Source organism: Camelus dromedarius, chromosome 3, assembly GCF_036321535.1.
Source record: "Camelus dromedarius isolate mCamDro1 chromosome 3, mCamDro1.pat, whole genome shotgun sequence".
NCBI lineage: Eukaryota > Metazoa > Chordata > Mammalia > Artiodactyla > Camelidae > Camelus > Camelus dromedarius.
Window position 1 is genome coordinate 50635415 of NC_087438.1, and position 23438 is coordinate 50658852.

Here is a 23438-nt window from a genome sequence, read left to right on the forward strand (position 1 = left end):
TAAATGGGCAGTGTCTCTGCTAGTATAACCCCATCTCTATTCCTGGCTTTTACTAAGATGACTGATGAAATCCATGCGTCACATTCTTCATGTAGTGATTGTCCAGCTACACCCCATGTGTTCTCCACAGAATGTGGTTTCTCATTTTTTGCAATATTGATAGGTTGAGAATTTTTCAAATCTTTAAGTTCTGGTTCCTTTTTGTTCAACAATTTCTTCTTCAATTTCTCTCTCTGCATTTGTATATTACTATCAGCGGCACAGATGATCCAGCCTGAACTCTTGATTTGTTAATGTTTTATTTGTTTTGTGTTTTCATTCATGGTGATTCCTCCTTTACTTTCCAAGCCTGAAAACCAGGCTGTTAACATGGTTAGAGATACGTGAAAAAAATAGATGTACTTAACATTTTCCTTAAGAGGGAATTTAATTAGTTACATGTCTCAACCAGTAGGCTTAAAAAAGAAGTTTTAGAGTGTCTTTTTGTCTTCTCCTGCTTCCACCCCTCATGACAAACTACCTTTCCCCCTGTATTACACCCATCACCCCATCCTTATTCGTGTTCTTTTAATGTTTGCTGCCACAAGACTCCATTTTGGCTCAAGTGTTAGATGTAATCGGCAGACAAGCTCATGATTTTTATACACTGGACTTTAAAACATACTGGATTTCATTATTTTCTATTACTGAAAATACATGTTTATGATAAAAATTGTTACAGGAAAAGATGAAGAACCTTGCCAATGAGTGGGGAAAACCACTGTTAATATTTTGCTATATGTTTCCAGTTTGTATATATTTATTTAAATGTATGTAACTTTAGAAATAAAGTTATCTTACTGTGTAATTTTGCATCTTCTCCTTTTCTGTTCATTTACCATCAGTATTTTTCCATTTTTTAAAATACTCTATGAAAATAAGTGGCTGTGTAACATTGTATGCAATGGATGAACATTCTTTTTGTTAGATACTTCAGCTGTGTACAGTTTTTGCATTGCCTAAAAGTCATGGACCGTAGCTGTATTTATTAAGTTATATTCACAGAGTAAAATTTCTGGCCTGTGTTTTAAGTTTCCTGATGTATTCTTTCAAGAAGTAGTATAGTGTGTCGGTTAATGTGCAGCTTTCAGGGTGAAATTTGGGTTCAAATTTTGGTTTTTCCACTTATATGTGATCCTGGGCAAAATATTTCATCTTTCTTAATGTCTGACTCAATTTTTTAAAGAAAGGTGATAACTCATTGGTTTATGGGAAGAATAAATAAAAGCTGATAAAACTCCATGCCCTAAACTTAACAGGTGTGCAGTAATTATTTACTATTATATTATCAGGTTTCTTTACATAAAGTTTTTACCAATACTTGATAACTGTTCATACATATTTGGGAGAAGGTTGTATAGCTGAGAACCTACCATATACTGGACACCAGTAGAGGGCACAGAGCAGGATCCCAGGGAGGATCCCAGGGAGGTGTGACTTAACCTCATGCTCACCCTGGGTCCTTGGACACCGAAGGCTCCAAGCTCTATATTTTCCTGCTTAAACATTTCTTTTAGAGCATACATGTTTCTGTAATCCCCACTTAGGTGCTGGCTATCCTGAGTACACTTAGCTTTTTGTTTTTTTCCAGTGTATAAAAAAAAATTGTCAAAGTATTATTAAAACACTGTTAAATATTTAACACTGGAACCACTTGAACTAAGGTATCAGCCAAAAGCCATGACACTGAACCTACTGAGGTTTGTCTCTCTCTCTCACTGTCTCTCCCCTCCCAACCAAATGTGGAAGCTTAGGACCAGCCTTTTGCTTAATGCACAGTAAAATTAAAGATAAGTACCTGTTTGGGGTTTTAAAGGTTTTATTTTATAAGCTTTATAAAATGTCTGCCGATCTTGGAAGTTTAGCACATGTATGTGTCTTTTTTGTGTTTGTGCATTTGTATATGCCAGACCAGCTCTCTCTCCAGGCATGTTCTAATATCAGTATTATACATCCTAGGTAGATGAGTAATTGGGCCAAACCTAATCAGAAGTATGGTAACTTTCTGGCTGGTGACTGGAGTTTGGAAGAATTAGGAATAAAGCATATATTTGTGTAACACTGTATTGTATGAAGTAATTAACAATTCTTTTCAAAATTTCAAAATGATTTTCAAAAGTTAATCACACCTATTACAAATGGGCTACAAGGTTTGCAGCCTTTCTTATATCCATCAATGCCTCAAGCCATTCCACTTAATTCTTTTTTCCTTATCCTATGTCTAAGGGAACAGAGAGGAAGAAGGGTAACAATCATGTATTAAGTATTATTTTCTAGGAAATAAATTGCCCAAGATATTCTTTGAAAAATTGGTTGGTTTAAAGAGAAGGAAACTATATGAGTGACCTCTGGGCGCCAGCTGTCTGCTAGGAAGCTGGCGCTGTTTCATTTAATCCTCAAAACCACTTTGAACTAATGCCATCCTAATTCTGGTGAGAATCTAAGACTTATTGCCCAGTAAACTGAGGGGCTTTGCCTGATGCACCGCTTGGAAATGGGTCTGGAAAATACTTGATGCTCAAAAATATTAATTGGATTAATTAATCTGTCAAGGTTACACATCTGGTGAGGGAATAGGACAGATTCAAACTTGGGGGACATGCTAATAACAATTGTGGTTAATGTTTGCTGGACTCTTACTATGTGCCGGGGACAGTGCTAAACATTTTATTCTTACTTACTCCTTACAATAGCCTTCCAAGGTTAGATACTGTTAAAAACCTTCTTTTTACAGAGAAATCACTGGTATTGTGCTAGAAATAGGATTTGAACTCAGAACGTGTGACCCCCCAAATGCCATGATTTTAGTCACCAAACTGTACTTCTTCTCTCAGTTTCTTTTCATCTCATCATATGGAATGTTACCAAGTATTCTGGAAAAAGGAGTTCCATGGTCAAAAAAATTGGGGAGGCACTGGGTTAAAAGAAAGTAAACTTGATTCCCAGCCTCAGGAATTCTCTGAGCTGTCAGGATGCAAACGCAACTTATGAATCCTTAAGAGAGATCATAGAATGCAACATTTTCTAAATTCATGTGTCCCCCTTGTCCTCCCGGGACACTATTAGCATCTCACTGAGCCAGTGTTCATGAAATCCTTGCCAAACGCTACGGATTCTGCTATATAACCTCCCTCCTAAAGAGGAGAATGAGAAAGACGTCCTCAGAAGCCTTCTCCATTCCTCTTAGGTCTTTGAGTCATGCATTGATTTTTTCATAGTAAGTCTGTGTTCTAAAGAAAATAATTAGCATTATTTAACATTTCATGTCATTTTCTTTTCTTTTTTTTCCCCCCACATCATTTTCTTATAGTGAACCCAGTAAGCTTTATAGGAGAGAGGGGTGGGGGCCCATGGATGCCTGCCTCAGTCGTGCAGCATGTGTTTGTCTGCATCTCTGGTCCCTTGAGCTAATAAGGCTAATGGAATTGTGATAACAGTTTTGCATCAGCTGCCAGTAAATGAAAAGGTTTACCTTGAGAACTTAATCTAGTCCAAACTTGCGATGTTAACTTCTTGTTGGCACAAAAGATAACCAGTTATACTTTACCCATAAAAATATCTGGTCTTTGTTTTTAGTCTTTCATAAAATATTTCCTATGCTGATTTTCAAAACATTAAGGGAGAGAAATTGACTTGTACTACTTGAGAGTTTGTGGATCAGGGCACTGCATTAAAACAGAGTTTGTGCAGAAAAAACACACTTTCTGGTTTTTGGCCAGCAGTTCTCCTTTCGGGACATTTATTCCATACAGTGCTGTATGATAGAGACCAGGATTTATAGCTGGTGATTTCCTGAATAACAACTCAGATAGCAAATGCCTCGACGAAACAGCTTTCGCATGCTCTGCAAGGCACAAAATAGCACAACAGAATGGAGCGTTTGTCTTGGGATTTTTATGAAGTGGTTTAAAAAAATTTTTTTTGGTCTCTTGCAAGACAAAATGACATTTTATTTTTCTCCTTAGCTTTAACCTAAAATTGGAGAAATTTCACCTTTCTCTCTCCTTCATCCTTCTCCCAGCATCCTCCCCCGACGTTCCTCTTCTTCTCCCAGTCTCACTTGGATCAGACCTCGTACATTTACACACAGAGCTTCTTATACAAACCATCTCAACTCAAAAAAAAAAAAAAAAAAGTTGAAGAATCTGCTTGAACAGTAGAAAGGAAAGTCCTTTTACCTCTATTTTGTTTCTCTGTGCCTGGTAAATGATCCAGGTTTTCCCTGCAGAGAAAAGAGAAAGCCAGTGATACCCATAGGAAAGAGTCCTCCACCCTGGAAAGGAAAATGAAGTGCTCTGAGGACCTTGAAGATGCTCATAAGGAATAGCTTCACCTTTGGTTTGGGATGATATGTTCATGATAGGCGTTGTGGTTCAGTGGGAATAACCAATAAAAGGAACGGGGAAGAAGCAGTAAATCCAGGGGCAGCAGGAGGAGACACAGGCCAGTTCTGGTTTTCATTTCTGGTGGGTTTTAGGTCAAATTTGAAGACAGGCTTTCAATAACATAGGAGGTCATTCTAGCTTTATTTCATGTGTACATACTTGATGTACTGTCTGTACATAAATCTTAGATGTATGGACCATTGGAGTATAATTGAGAGTCTAGAAATAATTTTTCATATTTATAGTCAATTGTTTTTCAACACGAGTGCCAGGACAATTTAATGGGGTAAAGTACAGTCTTTTCAACAAATTGTGCTTGGGCAACTGGATAGCCACATTCCAAAGAATGAATGAATTTGGACCCTTATGTCAAACCATATACAAAAAAAATAACTCAAAATGGATAAAAGATCTAACTGTAAGAGTTAAAACTCTAAGGCTCTTAGAAGAAAACATAGGTAGATACTTGTGACCTTCAGTTAGGCAACGGTTTCTTAGATATGACACCAAAGTACAAGCAACAGATAAATGGGACTTTGTCAAAATTAAAAATTAAAAAACACAAAATTTCTTGTGCTTCCAAAAAGAGCATCAAGAAAGTGAAAAGACAACCCACTGAATGGGGAAATATTTTCAAATCGTGTCTGATAAAAGATTTGCATACCAAATATATAAAGAACTCTTATAACTCAATTATCAAAAATGTGACTAAAACATGGGTGATGGATTTGCAAAGACATTTCTCTAAAGAAGATAATGCAAATGGGCAATAAGCACATAAAAAATACTCAATATTAACCATCAGAGAAATTAAAATCACAACCAAGATGAGATCCCACTTTGTGTTTACTAGGATGGTTGTAATCAAAAAGATAGCTGCGTGTTGGCAAGGAGGTGGGGAGATTAGAATCCTCACACATGGCCGGGGGGAATGTAAAATGTTGCAGCTGCTTTGGAGAATAGTCTGGACATTCCTAAAAAGATTAAACATAGTTACCTTATGACCTAGCAATTCTATTCCTATGTATATACCCAAGAGAAATGAGAACATATGTCCATGCAAAAACTTGGACACTAATGTTTATAGCAGGATTAGTCATAATAGCCCCTTTTTGGAAAAGACCCAATGTCCATATACTGATAAATAAAATATGATCTATATCTATATAGTAGAAATTATTTGGCAATAAAAAGGAATGAAGCACTAATACATTCTATACAATAGATGAACCTGGAAACATGGTACGTGAAGGAAGCTATCACCAGCAGTCACATGTTGTATAATTCCATTTATACGAGATGTCCTTAAATAAGCAGATCTGTAGACAGAAAGTAGTTTAGAGGGTTGGGAATTTGAGAGTAAATGGGGAGTGACTGTTAATGAGTTTCTTTTTGGAGTGATGAAAATATTCTAAAATTGATTAAGTGGTGGTTTCACAGTCCTGTGCCTATACTAAAAAGCATTGCTTTGTGCATCTTAAATGAGTAAGTGTATGGTGTGTGAATTGTCTCTCAGTAAAGCTGCTGTTAAACAAAACAAAATCATATTGCATAATTAGTGTCACATAGAATTCCATTTATAATTTTAGACTCATGGACTGAAATGCAGCTCAGAGTTTTAAGTGACTTGCTCCGATGCATCCAGCTAGTGATCGCAGAGCCAGACTTCTTGAACATCAGGCCAGTTGCTTCTGTGTTGTGATAGTTACAGGAAGTTTGACCCCAACAGACCATAAAAATCACACAGCGAATGCTATTGGTTTGGTTGGGTCACAGTGGCTTATATGACAGATAGGCCAATGAGGTTGACAGTAGGAGTTTAATTCTTCTTCATGTAAGGTTCAGTAGCAGAAGGCGAGGATTAGGGGATACACAGAGGACCCAGGCTGGTGTAAGTTCTTCCTCTTCTCTTTCAAGGTTGTTGTGGGCCTTGGGCCTTCATATCCAGCTAGCAGACGGGGGAGGTGAGACTGGGGGCCCAGCCTTGGGAGGCTTTTCTGGAGCATGACTCGGGGTGAAGCACACCATTTCCTCTCACGTTCTGTGCTCCCAGCCCAGCCACTCTGCCCCACACTAATACCGTGGGGCTGGGAGATGCAGACCCTGGCCAGCAGCCACCTCCAGCTCTCCTAGACCCTGTGACGAACCATTTGGTACCCGTGCTCCAAGTTCTCTTCCCATACGCTTTTGAAAAGGAGATCCAAAGGATATTCAGCCCACACGATGACCGTGTTCTAGTTTAAAAGTTGGCATCTCAGAGTCCTACTTCCTTAACATTGCTTTAATACCATGAGGGCAGTGTTAAGGAGCCAGGCTGTTCCAGAAGAATGGTCTTGCTCTCAGTCAATGTGTATTGATCATATACTGACTAATAATAAGTTTCCAGGCAGTGTACTATGAGGAGACCCTTTGAGATCCTGTCTGGGCTTGCCTGAGATCTCCAAGAGGTGACCCCATGTGGAAGGGCTCAAAGCTTCCCAAAGCCCACACCCACTTGCAACAGCACCCTCAAGACGCACCGCCCAGGCCGCTTATCAGTTACTGTTGTGAGGTAGGTGACTGACAGGGAGTTCTAAAAGAATAAATGTAACCCCAGGGCATTTGCTCAACTTTGACGGTGAATATGCTCTCCCCTGACCTTACACTGAAGAGTGACAGTGTGTGCATCTCCACACCTGCGGCCCTGACTCTGACTCTGGAAGGAGCCTGGGGTATCCTGTTACCACTTTTATTTTACACAAGGCTGTGGGACTGCGCTCTTCTGTTTGGTGAGTCGTGAGAGTTAAAAGTTGGAATTAGAGCAACTTTTGGATGTCTTTCCGTTAGAAGCTGTATGGCCTGGGCTGTTCTGAGCCTCCGATTAGCATCTGCAAATGGTGGTCCTAACAGCACCTTTCCTTCTGGGTTGACTTTGAGGATTAAATTATAATCCGCATGAAGTATTAAATCCAGGTTCTAGAACAAAATAGTGTTTAATAAACACTGTCAGCACTGATGATGGCAGTGTCTTCTTTTGACTCTCAAGATAGTGAAAAGGACATAGCTCCATGGATGCCTGATGTTGCAAAAATGGTACGTTTACAGGTCTTTGGCCATTTTCTAAAAGATTTTGTGATGTAACTGTGATGCTTGGAAAACCTTTCTTAAGCAGTCAGAATCTTTAATGTCATAACAATCTGTTGGATACCCACTATCTGGAACCATATTTCCAGGACAAAGAGATTATAGAAAGGAAGAAGAGGTGGCCTTTGTCTTCGAGCCCTTCATGATGGCTTAAGCATTAGCAGTGACTACCTCTTAAGTAGGCTATAGTTAACCTAAGTTTTTGTAAAAATTAGTGTTTTGAGCCAACTGCACACATATTCTAATACAGACAAAAATTAATGTGATTATCATTTAAAAAAAAAAAGCCCAAGTATAAAATATCACACTTCCGAGTTGTTTTTATTTTAGCCTCCTGCTCCTTGGTCCCACATGTCAGTGTATCTCCCTGCACTTCTGTGACAAATTGTCAGTTTCTCTCTCCCCTATCCTTGACACATCTACCCCCAATTATGGGATTATTATAAAGCAATTACATATTGTCATTCAAAAAACAATTTCTTAAATTTTTGCAAGATAAGTATTTGAAAACAGATTGTGGCTTTTTTCTTTTTTCCCTTTTGAAAAAAAAATGTTGTATTTTAACATTATTTCATGTATGCTGTAATTGGTAGTTTGTTTAGATTAGAGACTTGGTCTAGTGCAGTGGCTTTTAACTTGACCAGATTTTTACCAAAAGACAATGTTGTTATTAATTTCTTGTTGGAAATGTATCAAGCCTGTGGTACTCTTACTTGAGTTCATTTGAAGCAAAGCTTGTATAACCAAGTAACCCTCACTTGCCTTGTGTATGATACGTGAAAGCCATGTTCATCATCTTGTTTTATGGTTCCTTGTTCTCCCAGTCTCCCCAGTCCCCCTAAGATGTTCAAGCAGGGAGGGACCCTAAATCCCATCCTTCCCACCTCCAGCGCCTTTAGCAGAAGAGAAAACTGAGGCCCAGAGAGGCTGGGGGACGTGCCTGGGGTCACAAAAAGGGCGAGGGGCTGAGTCCTGGTGCCGAGGGCTCCCTCCACATGGGGCCTCTCTCCCTGGCTGGTGATGTTCTCTTTTCTTTGACCCCCTCCTCACCCCCTTTCTAAGCTGTCCCCCAGTCTTGTTACCATTTTCTTGAAATGTCTCTGGGTTTCGTCCCTTGCCACCTGTTCCTGTCTAACTTAGCCCCTCAGCAACTTGTGACGGGAAAGGCCTGACAGAGTGCTTTGTCTTTGGGGCAGTCATCACACAAGACTGATTTTCCCTCTTTAGCTCTGTCAGCCTGTCATTCCTCTGCTGTGAAGCTGCCAAGAGCTCCCTGCTTCTTGTGGCAACAAGTACCATCACGTCTCCTCCTGGGCTTCGTCCTCTGGAGCCTGACTTCCCTGTGTATCTCGGCCTTGTTCCCATTCTCCCCATGAACCCCAAAGGCCCAAAGCCATCTCTGGCTTTCCCCTGTGAGTCGCCCACATTTCCCTTCTGGCTTTGGTCTGTCCTGTTCCCCTGGCCTGTCCAAATACTCCCTTTTTCTAGACCAAATCCAGGCCCCACCACCTTCTCATTGTTTTCCCCATTGCTCCAGCGATAACCCTGTGACCCTCCTTTCTTCCCAAACCTTTTCTTCCTACACACTAACACATGGCACTGGGCACAACAGCCTTCCTCACGTGGCCCTCTGGGTTTTCCTTGCCCTGGTATTGCCTTCTCAATTATATTTAATTCTCTTTGAAGTCAGGGCTTATGTTTGTTTTTCTCATATACTCTGTGTTTTATTTTGCCTAATAAGTGGTCAGTAAATAGTCCTTGCTGATTAGGGACCCTTTGAGCTTCTAAAAGGTACCCAGAGCTACAAGCAAGTCAGGTGTGTTACAGTGTTCACTGCTTGGATCAGGATCAGTTGTTAACACTGCAGAACAGCACTCCACGGACTGCCAGGTGTTGACGGGATCAGCCGCGGTCGCGTCAGTGACCCTCCAAGGGGAGTGGCTGTATGGGAGTGGTGCGCACACTAATGCTGATGATCTGGTGGTGGGTCAGTGGCACGGAGGTGAGAGCTTGCACTCCTGCCTCTTGGGGCGTAGAGTAGGTAGAGTCCCCCGAGATGGATAGGAACAGCAGTATCCTCTTAACCCAGGCAGTCTCAGCACACCCGCGTGAAATGTGAACTGGCCTAGCTCCCCTCCCCCTGTGTGTCCTTGAGCCGGTAATGAACTTGGTGCTCTCCGTTCCCCAATACTGGCACAATGTCTGAAGATTTAATCTGATCTTTTTCTGAAATACTTTTCCAGAACCGAGTACATAACTTCCCAAAAAGGTAAGCATGTTGTAATAAGTTCCTGGTATTGGAAAACAGGAATGTCTCTTATTTAACGAAGACTGTGTCTGCTTTCTGAATTTTGATGTCCCTTTCCCATGCCTTCCTACCTTTCCTGGTAGTCATTTCCAGAGTGAGGCAACTGCAGATTTTACCACATCCTGGACCATGCTCTCCCCCCAGCCTAACCCCTCCAAGAATGTCCTCCACTAAGGGCTCATAAACTTGGAGCTGTGTTTTCTGTAATGTCAGCAAGATGAATTCCACACATACAAAAATGGGCTGGCTTTTTTCCTCTTTGGCACAAAAGAGAATTGGCAGAGACTCAGACAAAGGTGAATTGACGAGCTCTGGCACGGTGGTGGGTTCAGTGCCTCTGGGCTTGTAGTCCCCCAGTGCATCTCTGTTCCGAATCCTTGTCCCACCCAGAAAGTCCTCTCTTCCCATCTGTGGCACCTAAAGATGTTTCGGGTCCTGCTCCCTTTGTTAATGCCTCCATCACAGGTAGTGAGATACCGCAGCTCCTCGTTTATGGAAAGTTACCCAACTGGAGTCACTTTAAGATTTTTTTCATTTCTTTAGGTGGATGGAAGTCTGCTTAGTTGAGGAACTGCCACCAACCACTGAACTGGAAGAAGGGCTCCGGAATGGAGTTTACCTTGCCAAGTTAGCCAAGTTCTTTGCACCCAAAATGGTATCGGAGAAAAAGATCTATGATGTGGAACAAACACGTTATAAGGTAAGTGAGATCTAATTGGTTTGGGCTTCCAACTAAAAGTGAAAGCTCAGTATTTACTGTCCTTTCCTTTCTTCTAGTGTTTCTATAGAACTTTGTTGGGGGTAGGGTGGGGGGTATCCTTGGTCTTTGAAGCCTGTTAATAATCATTCCTGAGGCAGCAGCAGTTTTAAACGCAAAGCATTTTTCTGTTCCTGGGCTGAGGCTGAGAGACCTCTGATTTGTGGGGCTTCCCAGCCCCCATCCCCATTATTCCTTCATGGAGGTTATTTTATTAGTGCCAGTAAATGTAAAAGTGGGGGCCCTCTCCCCTTCCTTTTTTCACCACCAGCACAGTTTATTACCCGCTTGTTCTCATCAAGGAAGAAAGTACCCACTGGGGCTTGAACTTGTGGCCCTAAAGAGTTAGGGCCAATGTGATTTAAAAAAAAGAAAAAAGAAAAATAAAGAGAAGTACTAACACCAAGTAGTCAAGAACTCCTTTCCATTTGGTGTTTAAAACAAAATATGACTAATCTTGTTTGCAACTAGTTTCAAGAATTATTTCATGGCTAATTTGGGAAGGCATATGGGGGAGCAGACCTAACCAAAATAAACACCCATCTTGTATTAATTTGAGAAATTATGATATTTTACAAATACATGTTTATTTACGGAGGAAGTGATACATCTATGATTTGCTTCTAAATAATTGAGAGGAGGGTGGACAGATGATTCAAGACTCAATTATGAGCTCATAATCACTGAGATTAGATGATGGGTACAAATGAGTTCATTACACTATTTCGTCTGCTTTTCCATGTTTGAAATTTTCCATTAAAAAGTGAAGGAGGAGAAGATAAACACCAACCTAAAAAGTCCCTTCCTTATGGGGGTCTTCAAAAGGGAATTTTAAAATGTGTGCTGTTGCCTCCTGGAATATCTAATCTCTTGTCCATTTCAGACCAGGGATTTTAAAGCTTCTCTGAAACTTGATTCTTTATTTTCTTAATATATTGTATTTGGTTTTTTTATATCAGTATTTTTTATCTGCACATTTTCAAGTATCCTTAAAAGTTATTTTAAGGACAATGTTAAGTATAGTTGAAAATGGAATAATTTTCCATTTGCTGCATGAGTCACACTACCCTTCCATTGTTACTGAGACAAATTTATCTTTAAAATATGTGTATTGAATTCAGAGCAAATGTTTGAGTAATTATTTAGGCTAACAGTAGACCAAATGAATTGACATCTTTTTTGATGAGTCTCTTTTTATGATCTAGTCTAAAAGGTAACTGAGCAAAAGTTTCTGCCTTGAATAATGTTATGAATAAAAGTGTTTGCATATGTTAAAATAAGTTTGAGTTTATTAAGTCCTGTGTTTCTTAACTCTAGGGGTTTCTCCCTGGAGTGAGTTTCAGCCTTTTGCAAAACTTCAGTGACACAAATGACTTAGCAAGCCAAAATTTGTTTTGTTTTGTATTGTTTTTTAATTTTGAGACTTATTTCAAAAGTGTAGAAGAGCACAGAAAAAATTACTTGTGTCCCTATGTCACAAAATAAATTGACTTTTGTCTACACTTTAGAGCACGATTTTTCTTTTATTTTCATTGCTTCTGTAATGGTCGTTGTGAGTCTAGGGCTGCGAGCACTAACAGCTGTGTAGACTTGATGGTAGGGCTAAAGTGTAGTTGACTCCAGCCCTCCTCAAAAAGGAATTGTGGGTATTTTGCTTTGATGTTGTGGACAGTGAGGATCAGACCGGAAAGACAGACCTTCAGGGAAGGCGAAGCTCAGAGCAGAGGGTGGGCTAATTCTTTCCCCTCCTGGCACATGATAAACCTTGAATATAGGTGTCTCTTTTCAGTTCAGCTGTGGACCCCTCATGGCAATTTCAACAGGTACAATTTCCTCCTGGCATCGGAGATCCTATTATTTGAAGAAATAGCTGCTTCTCTTTGGAATGGAGATGGGGGAAGGATTTCCAATCTCCTGTTACAAAATAAGATAACCGTAGAGTCTAGGCAGATGATGACACCGCTGAGCAAAACGTGGTGAGAGGGGGAAGTGTTCTGTATTGCCGTCCCCCATCCCATCAGGCCCCAGCTGGGGTGCACGAAGGAAAGGCTGCTGGGAGAGGGCTGGAAAGAAGGGAGGTGGCAGGTGGAGGGGGGCTGATGCCAGCTGTGACATGGGAGAAGACAGGGGACAACTGGGAACCACCCCTCTGTTAATTCACTGGAGAAAAGAGGCTTTCCTTTTTTTTTTCCTTTTGTCTTTTCTTTTATTAAATCCCTGAAAGCACCTCCTCATGTCCTAGAATGGGAATTTTTTACCAATGTGCCATGTAAATCATAAATTTTTATTTTAAGGCCATTTCGTCTCTTACAGAAATGCAAGGAGGCAAATAACAGTGGACAGGAGACTTAGCTTCCAGTTCTTGTTTCCTCCAGGGCTAAAGCCCGTCACGTGGTCCTTCCCAGAGAGCACTAGATCTCGGGACTGCGGCAAAGATGCAGAAACCCAATGGAACGCTCACCATCTGGAAACCATGCGTCCAGTGAGCCTGGCTTGTACTGCAGGGTTAGCCTGGGCTGCAGCCGTGAAATGCGACCCGCCTGTTAGGCAGTGTGTCCCCGAGGGGAGAGCTCTGGCCCAAATCTCAAGGCCTCAGTGTTGATGCTGATGGCTTTGAGTTAGGCAGATGGGAGCTTCCGTGCTGCTCCTCTTTGTCTGCCAGCTTCTGCCCAGCCCTGGTCCCTCATTGATGTAGGGTTAGGAAGATGCCCTCAGTGTGAGAGTTAGGCCTTCCAATGATGCACACTCTTCCCCTGACCATCTCCACCTCCCGCTCCAGGGCTGCACTGCGTGCTTATGCCATGTGTGCTGTGGTACCTGACAGTGTCCCTCGTGGACACACCACAGCATGCTGCGATGACTGTGTTGTCAGGAAGGCAAGAACTGTGCGTGTCTCCTCAGCCGTATACCTGGTGAATGCTTCACAGTGGGTGCTAGAGAAATAGCTGTCGGTGAAGGAATGAAAGAGAGTAGTTTCTAGTGAGTCACAGGGCTCTCTTTCTTGTCTTCTGTGCTTTATTTGATACTGATTCAAGGTACTTCGAGACTGAAACTCTTCCTCTAAATGTGATGCTGAAAATTCCTCTGGGACCACATCATGAGTGTAAAACTGTGAACTTTTGGGCCCCACTCTAGACTACTGAGTCAGGCAGGATCTTAGCCAGGGACCCAGGAAGCTGCACTCTTAATAATCGCCCCAGGTGATTTTTCTCTTGTATAGTACGAAGGTTTGAAAAGTGCTGTGCTGATAAACAGGTAGACATTAATATAATAAATTTTAATAAAGTTATAAGGAAAGAAGATAAAGTTGTACTAAGATAGAAATACAGACAGGGTAGAACTAACTTCTCCACACAGTGCTTACCAGCACCTACCATGTGCCAGCAGCCACTGTTCGGGGCAATAAAGGCAGAGTGGGGAGCAGGGTGGACGTGATTTCACGGCACTTACAGTTAAAGAGACAGACTGAGTGAAGCAGACAGTTGGGAATTGTGATAAGTGTATAAAGGACACAATTAAAGCCAGTGTGATTGACAGATAGCAGTGGGCTTCTCTGAGGAGGCGCTTACTCTGAGGCTGGAAGAATGAGAAGACACTCATCTATGTGCAGAGTTAACAGAGGGGAGAGGGGAGGATGGTCCAGAGAGAAGGGGCTCATTTGTGAGAGGCTCAAGGAAGAAAAGAGCTTGGCCAGGGTGAGTGGCTGAAAGGCTCTGGTGAGGGACAGTGGTGGGAAATGTGACTGGGGGGAGCAGAGACAGATGACTCAGTCACACAGGGAGGACCTAATTATGGTGGGGAGCTGTTGATTGTTGACAGAGGCATCGTGGTACAGTTTGTGCTTTAGAAAGATCGCTGCCGCTGTGTGGAGAATACGTTGGAAGGGGATGAAGGTGGAGGCAGAGTGCAAAGAGGGAATTAGTCCAGGTGACAGGTGACAGTGGCCTGCAGACACAAGAAGAGAATGGATTCAAGAGAGAAAATGAAGAGGGAATCCTGGAAAGGGACAGGAAGTGGGTAGAGAGCAGTGAAAAGATGACTGGTGGACAGTGGGGGACAAGCCAGAAGAGTGTGATCCTTTCTAAAGAGGGTGGGGTGGTGAAGAAGCCTGGAAGGTTTCCATGGTGGGGTTTGAAGGATGAATGTTCCCAAGCCAACTCGGATGACCAGGAGAAAGAGGAGAAGAAGGAAGGGCATTCCTTGTAGAGGACTCAGCCTGAGGAAGTTCAAAGACCAAAAACACTATCGTTCCAGACAGTGCATTGGCAGTGGGAGACTTAAAATGAACAGTTGATGAGTTTTTGGGTGAGCCTGAGATGGGGAAGGCATATACATAGTGGTTAGTAGTATGAGCTGTGGAACCAGAACTCTCTGGCTTCAGCACTCACTGCCTCTGTGAGCTTCAGTTTCTTCCGAGGTGAAGTGGGAAAGTAGTTAAGAGTATCACCCTTTACAGAGGTACTGCGAGGAACAAATGCGATCATCTCTGCATAGCGCTTGGCAGAGGGAAGCACACTGTAAGTGTTAGAGATGAGGTTTGTTCTGAGGCTCTGGGAGCAGTAAATTGACCAGGGTATTTGGGCTTGGAATCGGGGAATCCTACAAGCTAGTCTTAACCCTGAGCTCAACAAGTTAGGTCCACTCCAGTGTCTTGAATACTTGAGCCCTCACTTTCCTCGTCTTTAAGACAAGCAAATTAAAATAATTATTGGTTTTAAACTACCTCATAGTTCTAAAACGCTTTATCTTAATATGTAAGAATTTACCATCCAAAGAAGACTTCCATAATACCTCATCTATTCAATTTAAACTACAATAATCTTGTTTGCTGGTGCTGGAATAGCTCAGCAGTAGAAAATCAGCATATAGTTTCTAATCTAATACTTGAAAGAAATTAGATAAATGGACAGTAACAGCCTTCGGCTAAGTATGACTATGGTCTACCATCCAGTCTAATACATTAATAATATTTAGTATAGGACTGATAAAAAAAATAAGCTAAAAATGGTTATAATGGACTAAGATTATTTTGAGCCTGTTTAGAAGATCTATTTTGTTCTAATTGAAGTAAACCTGGTAGATTGGAGCTGTGACTATAATTCGCTCACTGAACATATGCAGATGTGGACCAGAGCATTCTGAAGTCAGCATTCCTCAAGTGTTTAAAACGGATAAACAGTTTGAAATCTGCCGATTCATTTACCATAGAAATAACAACCAAGATAACTTCCCTTTTCTTCAGTGCTTCTTGCATGAAGCGCTAAACATTTTTTTCTGAACTTAAAGGTGAATAAAAGTTTCAAGCCCAGTCTTACAGCATAATAATTATAATGGCTAATGTTTATTGATTTATTTGGTGCACTTTGCAACCAAGTGCTCTATGTATATCCCCATTTAATCTCTGCAACTCAAAGAAGTATACAATTTCCATTTTGTGGTTGAGGAACCAAGAGATTTATAACTTTGCTGGGGTTACCTAGCTAAATGAAACCACTGAATGGACGGGCTTTTTTTGTTACACAATTTGGATTGTTGAAGGTGACCAGCCAAAAGATCCCCAGAAACCCACCTGGGGGCAATCAAAATCGCATTTATTTAAACTCATTGTGCTGAGAAAAAGTGCATACCCACAAAGCTATGAGGAAGAGAAAACAGGAATTGAGTGTAGATTTGACCTTGTATTGAGTGATTCTAATAAGGATTTAGGGAAGCAAGGACCAGTTATCTTTGGGGCATTGTCATGAAGCAGGATCATTTTGGTGGCTTGGTAATTTTTATCCAGGAGGTGAGAATATTGAATAGGAACTAAATTGTCTTCAGTCAAGAAATAACCCAGCCATCTTGGGTTGGAAGAGGGGACATTGAGTTACTTTGTGGTGTCGAGGGTCCTCTTTGTCCTGATGTGGTTGGGGATTGCCTCTGTTTTGTCCCTTGATGGTCACAGAGTGTCCACATCTGAAAATTGTGTTCTGCAGAAGTTGTGATGCCAAGTTACCCTCAGACACTACAGCCCGGCTGTTAACTGTCTGCTCTCTCTCTTTCTTCATCGCCTTCCGTCCTTCCTATTTCCACTCCTCTCCCCCACCCTCTAGTTACCTCATAGTAATTAGCTAATTTCTTCCCTCTGATGAATAATCCCATGACCACTGGGTCCTGTGTTCTTCCCTGGGGAGTGTTAGCACAGGGGATGTTTTCAGATCCAGAGGGACCTAGTGTTGAATCCCAGCTCAGCCCCTTAACAGCTGTTTGACTTTAAGCAAATCACTTCATCTTTTTGGCCAGGTTTACCCTCATCTCTTAAAAAAAAAAAAAAAATGGGAATGGTAATTACCTTGCAGGATATTTTGAAAATCAGAGATAATTTATGTAAAGTGTTTGACACACACAGATCAATCTCAATAAATAGTGGCCACTATCAAAAACGTGTAGATATTTGTCAGATATTAGTTTGCTTATACTTTATTCTAACAACAACAAAAATACGTTCTGTTACATCAGCCGTTCGTTTGTAGAAGGTCGCAGAAGATGGGAAGGGCTAGACTTCCTGAATGTGATGATCTACCACTGGATGCTAGTTATGTGATGACGCTTGCTGTAGTTAATTTTTTGGACATTTATTTAAAAAGAAAAATGAAATACGTAGCATTGTGGTACACATTTAACTAATTAAATATATAAGATCATTTTAAAGCTCTCAATGGTTCAGACTTCATGGGATAGTGACAAGGATACTATATTTACAGACTGTGCAGGAAATAGCGGCTGGCTGATGAGGCCTGTAGGGCAGGGATAGCATAGCCTGTTTTAATTCTATGGGTGGATAAAGGTCTTATAAAAAGTATTTCTGCTGAAGGCTTACTTGTTGTCTAAGGCTGCAATGAGGATTAAATTGTGGAAGGAATAAACACTAAAATTAGCTCTGAATCGTGGAGTGTTTTTTGTTTTCATTTTGTGTTTTTCTACATTTTTTAGGCTTTTTACAGAAATCATACTATATTCATGGTCAGAAAAAATGTTTTGTCAGAACCAGAAACCACACAAAATGGCACTTAGTCCTCTAAAAATCCTATTTTTCCTGAAGTCACTAGGCTTCTCAGCCATGGTTGCCACTGTCTTGACACCGTGTGCACACCTGCTCATGCATGTGCACACATGTCCCATAAAACATCGTAAGACGTCCTGGTAAATGGTCTTTGAGATTCCAGCTCAGAATTACCTCAAGCATGTGAATTCTGGAAACTGGTCCATCCCACATGGTTGGAGTGTCACTGAGATAGTCTGGTCTGCTTCATCATGTCTCTGGCGGATTTATGTGAGCTTTAATAACGGTATTCTAGGAGAAATACAATTGAAAGCATCCTACTGATGAAAAAAGTTAGTACTGTTTTGACTCACTTTTTGTGTGTTCGCTTCTTTCCATCTCCCACCCCACTAACTGCCACCCATCTGCACATTAGAAGTCCGGCCTTCATTTTCGACACACAGATAACACGGTCCAGTGGTTAAGAGCGATGGAGTCTATTGGTCTACCCAAGGTAAGCTGAACTGGGAAGACAGAAGGGGAAGTGCAAACACCTTATTGTGGAAAGTGATTTAGCAGACTGAGCTTTATTAAAGCAACAGATGTCCTTACTGCCCCAGGAATGAGAAACATGAGAACAGAAATATGGAAAGCCTATTCGAAGTAATATATGGCCAGAATTCAGAATGAAGTCTGTGTAGGGATTGAGAGCAGTCAGGTCAAAGTGTGCACAAAGTAAGCAAGGTCAGAACAAGCTCTGGCTGGTAGGTAGTTGATTTAGAATAGCCACCTCCCTTGTTGGTGTTGGTATTCATACTGAGGATTCCATGTCTCATTGTATCAGGATATTTTGTATCATTATAAATTATAATTATAAATTTTTTGATTAAGTATTCTAAATCATAGTATCACTTTAAATTTTAATGGCTAGGTGATTATAACTCGTACTCCTTAAATAGATCTTCCAAATAAAACTCATTCAGCAATCGTTCAGAGCTTGTTAAATTCAAAGAGCATGCACCCTTACGCCTCTGAGACACGTAGACAAGTGGAGGAAATGAGGAAATAATTACATGTGGTAGAAATTGTAGAACTATCTCTTAAACTTCTTATTCTGAAGTAATTTTAGAATCTCAGGAAGTTGCAACAATAGTGCATCTTTGTGTAAACTTCATTCAGCTTCCTCAATGGGGAAGCTCATAACTGTAGTACAGCATTAAATTGACATTGATGTGTCAGTGTTAACTAGGCTCCAGACGTTATTCACTGTTCACCATTTCTATATGCATTTATTTGTGTGTGTGTGTGTGTGCTTTTATGCATGAATAGATTTGAGTGACTGCCACTCAATCAAGATACAGGTACCACAGGGAGGCTGACCTTTATATAGCATCCTTTTCCCAGCCCTGTCCCCTGGCAGCCACTAATCTGTTCTCCATCTCCATAGTTTTGTGATTTTGAACTTTTTGAATAGTATGTACAGCTATTTTAAAGAAATGATTTACGAATGGTCCAGGGGGTGAGTATAGCTCAGTGGTAGAGTGCATGCTTAGCATGCACAAGGTTCTGGGTTCATTCCCCAGTAACTCCATTTAAAAAAAAAAAAGGGTGATCCAGCAAGAAGATAGACTGCTGACTTATTTAGACCTGTTGTTCTTATTAATCCAGGTTTGCAATTTAAAATACCCCAATTTAGTGTGTAACACAGGGAACAATATTCATTATCATGGAATAACCTATAATGGAAAATAATCTGAAAAAAAAAATGAGTAACTGAATCACTTAGCTGTACACCTGAAACTAACACAATACTGTAAATCAATTATACTTCAACTTGAAAAAAAAATGATACTACCAAATGCTGGTGAGAATTTGCAGCTACTGGAATTATCGTATATTGCTGGTTGGCATATAAAATGGTAAAATCACTGTGAAAAAAAACACCCTCCAACAAAAACAAAGGATTCTTTAATGTAAAGGTAAGTTATGAATGCCAATTTTTAATATATTTGTGCTCATATCTGTTTTAACTCAGTTCATTTTATCTTGCAGTAGTCAGTGCTGAACTATTTTATTTCGCCTTTTTTTTCCCTTCTAAAATGCTGAGAACATTGAGTGCTATTCCCTGCTGGGCAATAGTTATAAAATAGAATTCACTTCTAAATTGCCATTTAGCAAGTACTGATGGGCTGGGTGGTAAACAGATTAATAAAGAAAGTAATATATAAATATAAATAAAGTAAAATGATAAATTAATAAAGAAGTTCACATGCTATTTTTCTATATTTTTCTATTTTAAGATATGTTAAATTAGGATAATTTTATTATGTTTGAAAGGTTTGATTTAAACCTTCTCAAATTGTATGTCTGTTGGGCCATATTTATTTTGATTATAAGCCAAACAAGTGATCCATATAGCAGTTTCTATTTTAATACCAATGTTTATTATCAAGTTGGTGATACATTACATTGCTGGGATGAGAAAACAGCAGTGGACTGAATTGACTTAGATGTATTAATTAATTCCATCATGTATCAATATGAAGTGCCTGCTCTGTGTTCAGCATCATGTTAGGCACTGGGGTTACAAAGTTGAAGAAAATGTCTTAGTGAACTATAAATTGATCCCATCTCCTTGATAATAGAAGACACATTCATAATGATTTTCCAGGAGACATATCAATGTAAAAGGCTTCCGTTTAAAGAGGAGAAGGGGAGTTACAGTCATCCTCTGTATACGTAATAGAACTTTAAATCTCATCACATTTCTTCTGAATTAAGAATCCTCTTCTCATTGAAACTTCAACAGCAAATGGGTTAAAAGCGAGTTAGAAAGACCTTTGAAATTTCATAAGCTACAGACATTTAAGTCCTCAGTGAGTATACATTTGTAGCTCAAGAAACTTTGCTTTTCTCGTTTCTTAGCTTTTTTCAATGTCCAGGAGAAAATTGTGCTTGAGTATCAACTACTACCATGTGGTCCATGATTTAATTTTAGTTTTTGTATCAAATTTTATAAAATACTTACCAAAAGCAAGTAATTCCAATATGCTTATCTTAATCTTAGAAGCTTCGATCCTAATTATTCATTTTTGGTACCCTATCTAAAATCTGTTTCTTATTAGGGTTTTAGTTTCAAACTCAAGAATAGTATAAGTATGTATTAAAAGCTTTAGTGTCCAGACTTTTCAGCCTACTAACTCCATACATAGATTTTTATCCAAAAGAGGTAATCAGGTGCTCAGAAAATGCAAGCATGTTTATGGCAGTGACTCATAATAGGGACAAAACTGGACAAAATGTTCAACCATGGAGAACTGATTAAATTATGGTTTGAAAATATGAAAGAATCATATATATCCATTATAAATAATGTTCTTGTAGACAAATGGAAGGGATGGGAAACAGTCCAGTTCTATTAAGTGTTTTAAACAGGTTGACAATATATACAATTTGGTTTTCAAGTACACACATACATAAACATAAAAAATCAGAGACATATGGGAAAAAGGCTGGAAGAAAATATACCAAAATATTAATAGTGACAGTCTGGAGGTAGGAGTATAGGTATTTTTCTTTCATACTTTATCTACTTTCCAGATTTTATTTACTGAAAATGGATTTTTTTTCTGCTTAAAGTAATACATGTGTACGTGTGTATACACACGTTTATCGAACTGTGTAGCCAAGTTCTTGACAATATAATAAAATACTATCAAAGGGACACCCTTCTCAGGCCTGGGGACCTCGGGGCAGTCACAGGAGTGATTCTGATACAGAAAGCAAAGCCTACACTGACTCAAGCCTTGTGGAGTGAAACTGCCACCCAGCCCTGTGGACAAAGCCTTCTTGAAGTGACTGACTGTGACCCCCCTACTCTTCTGAGCCACTAGGAGGCGCTGGCAGGCAGGGGACCAGATGCAGTGACTGGTCCACAGGGAGAACAGGATAAGGTACAACTGAGAGTTTCCTTTTCATCAGTGTAAGGTCGTTTGAGGGAGTTAAAGTAATAGTGAAAAGCAACGTATGATAAACAGATTTTTCCCTTTTGTTTTCCAGATATTTTACCCAGAAACAACAGATGTCTATGACCGGAAAAACATACCAAGGATGATATATTGTATTCATGCACTGAGGTAGGAAACAAAATACAACTAAAGTCTAGGAAGTAAATTTACACAAAATCACAATTTCAGTTTTAAAAGGGGTCTCTTAAGTTTGTTTGTTTTTAACAATCTGAAGAACTTTTTTTTAAGATTGAGTTGTTCTAAATTTACTGGTATAAAATTAAAATAATTGTCCCATAAAAACAAATCCTTGAACTTGAAAAATATTTTTTAACCTAATTTAAAATAGAAAACCAGAAAATGAGTGAAAGATCTATAAGTATAATAACCAGAAAATGTCAACTGAAATTTCCAGGATTCTAATAGGAATGTGCTTCCATAGTCTTGAGTTATAATCTGCTTTACAAATATAACCAAAATAGATCAAATGTGCAGCTTTTATGGACATCATTTTGTTTTTGATACTCAGAATTATTAGCATGGCTCACTTCTTAGCATAGACTAATACATTCACTATAAAAAGTCTTTTGACTTTTCGTTCCTTAGAACTTATAAGTTTAAAGAAGCCTAGAAGTTGCTTTAAATAAATCAAATCAAGATACATTCATTGTTGTAAAGCGATTGTTTGATATCTTAATTTTTTTTTGATGTTGAAATTCTACTAGCTCACAGATCATTTTTTTTTTTTTGCCTTATTGGCCTAGAAGAAATGTGATTTTTAGATGATAACAAAAATGATTCTAAACATCCAGCTTATGGCTGTTGTCTTGCGTGCAAACAGGTAATGGCTGGAAGACTTCACATATAATTAAATTTTAATTTCTTTTAGAACATCTGCTTTGTGTTTATATCACTAGCAATGATTTTTGTGGGCAGTCTTCAGCCTAGAGGTTTCTATTAACTTCCTCCTGGCTTTTTTTTGTCTCCAAAGGTTTTTATAATAATTCATTGTAATGCTGGCTTACTAAAGAAGAATTTTGATTATATCAGATAACTTGACCCCCACCCTGTCAGTATTTACGAGGTGTCTTTGGATGATGACAGTTGGTAGAAATACAGACCAAATGTAGGTGCCTACTCTGTGACTTCTTTTTATTCTAGTAATTTAGATCAACTGGGGAACAAAACCACTTCTGTGCCTGCCCCCTCATATGTTGTTACTGTATCATTATTTCAGCAGGTTTTCTAAAAGCCTTTGGTGCACAAGTGCTCATTTTGAGGAATATTATCAAATGTGTTGACCAACATTGGTTCTCAAATACTTTTCAGTGCTTAGAATGATTCTTAGCACTTTGTGACCTGCTAAGTGAGCCATTAGTTCATCAGTATCGCATCCATGCATCAAAGTGCTGATCTCCAAATCTGGAGCCTGCTCGTGGGTATCTTGTATAAGCTTAAATCGACTGCCTGGAGTGGACACCTGGGGTGTTCACGTTAAGCAGCTTATGAAGAAGTGGTGCACTAAGTTCCTTTCTGGTGATGTCACTGTTCTAGAGACGTTATGCAGAACTGCGCTGAGGCATTCAAATGTAAGCTAGCTGTAGTTTTAACAAAGGCTTGAATAGCTCGGTAAACAAAGGAGAGACAGCTTCTTGCTTATCACTGCCCATTGTGTGAAAATGTTGGTGTGGTATTTTCTCGGACTGTCCAGATTCCTGCTGAGTGTCCTTCACTAGATCTGACCTTCAGTAGGACCTTTCAAAGTAGGATCTTGAAAAACAATATTGACCTAATAAAC

At 39.8% G+C, this 23438-nt stretch overlaps 1 protein-coding gene across 1 annotated transcript in view; it reads left to right on the plus strand.

Moving 5' to 3' along the window:
* Positions 1 to 23438, plus strand: part of IQGAP2 (IQ motif containing GTPase activating protein 2) — a 264054-nt gene that overhangs the window by 122981 nt on the left and 117635 nt on the right. The window contains exons 3-5 of the mRNA XM_010975017.3: positions 10399 to 10555; positions 18070 to 18147; positions 21693 to 21769. Of these exons, the coding sequence (XP_010973319.1) occupies positions 10399 to 10555; positions 18070 to 18147; positions 21693 to 21769 (312 nt within the window). The remainder of the gene's footprint in view (positions 1 to 10398; positions 10556 to 18069; positions 18148 to 21692; positions 21770 to 23438) is intronic.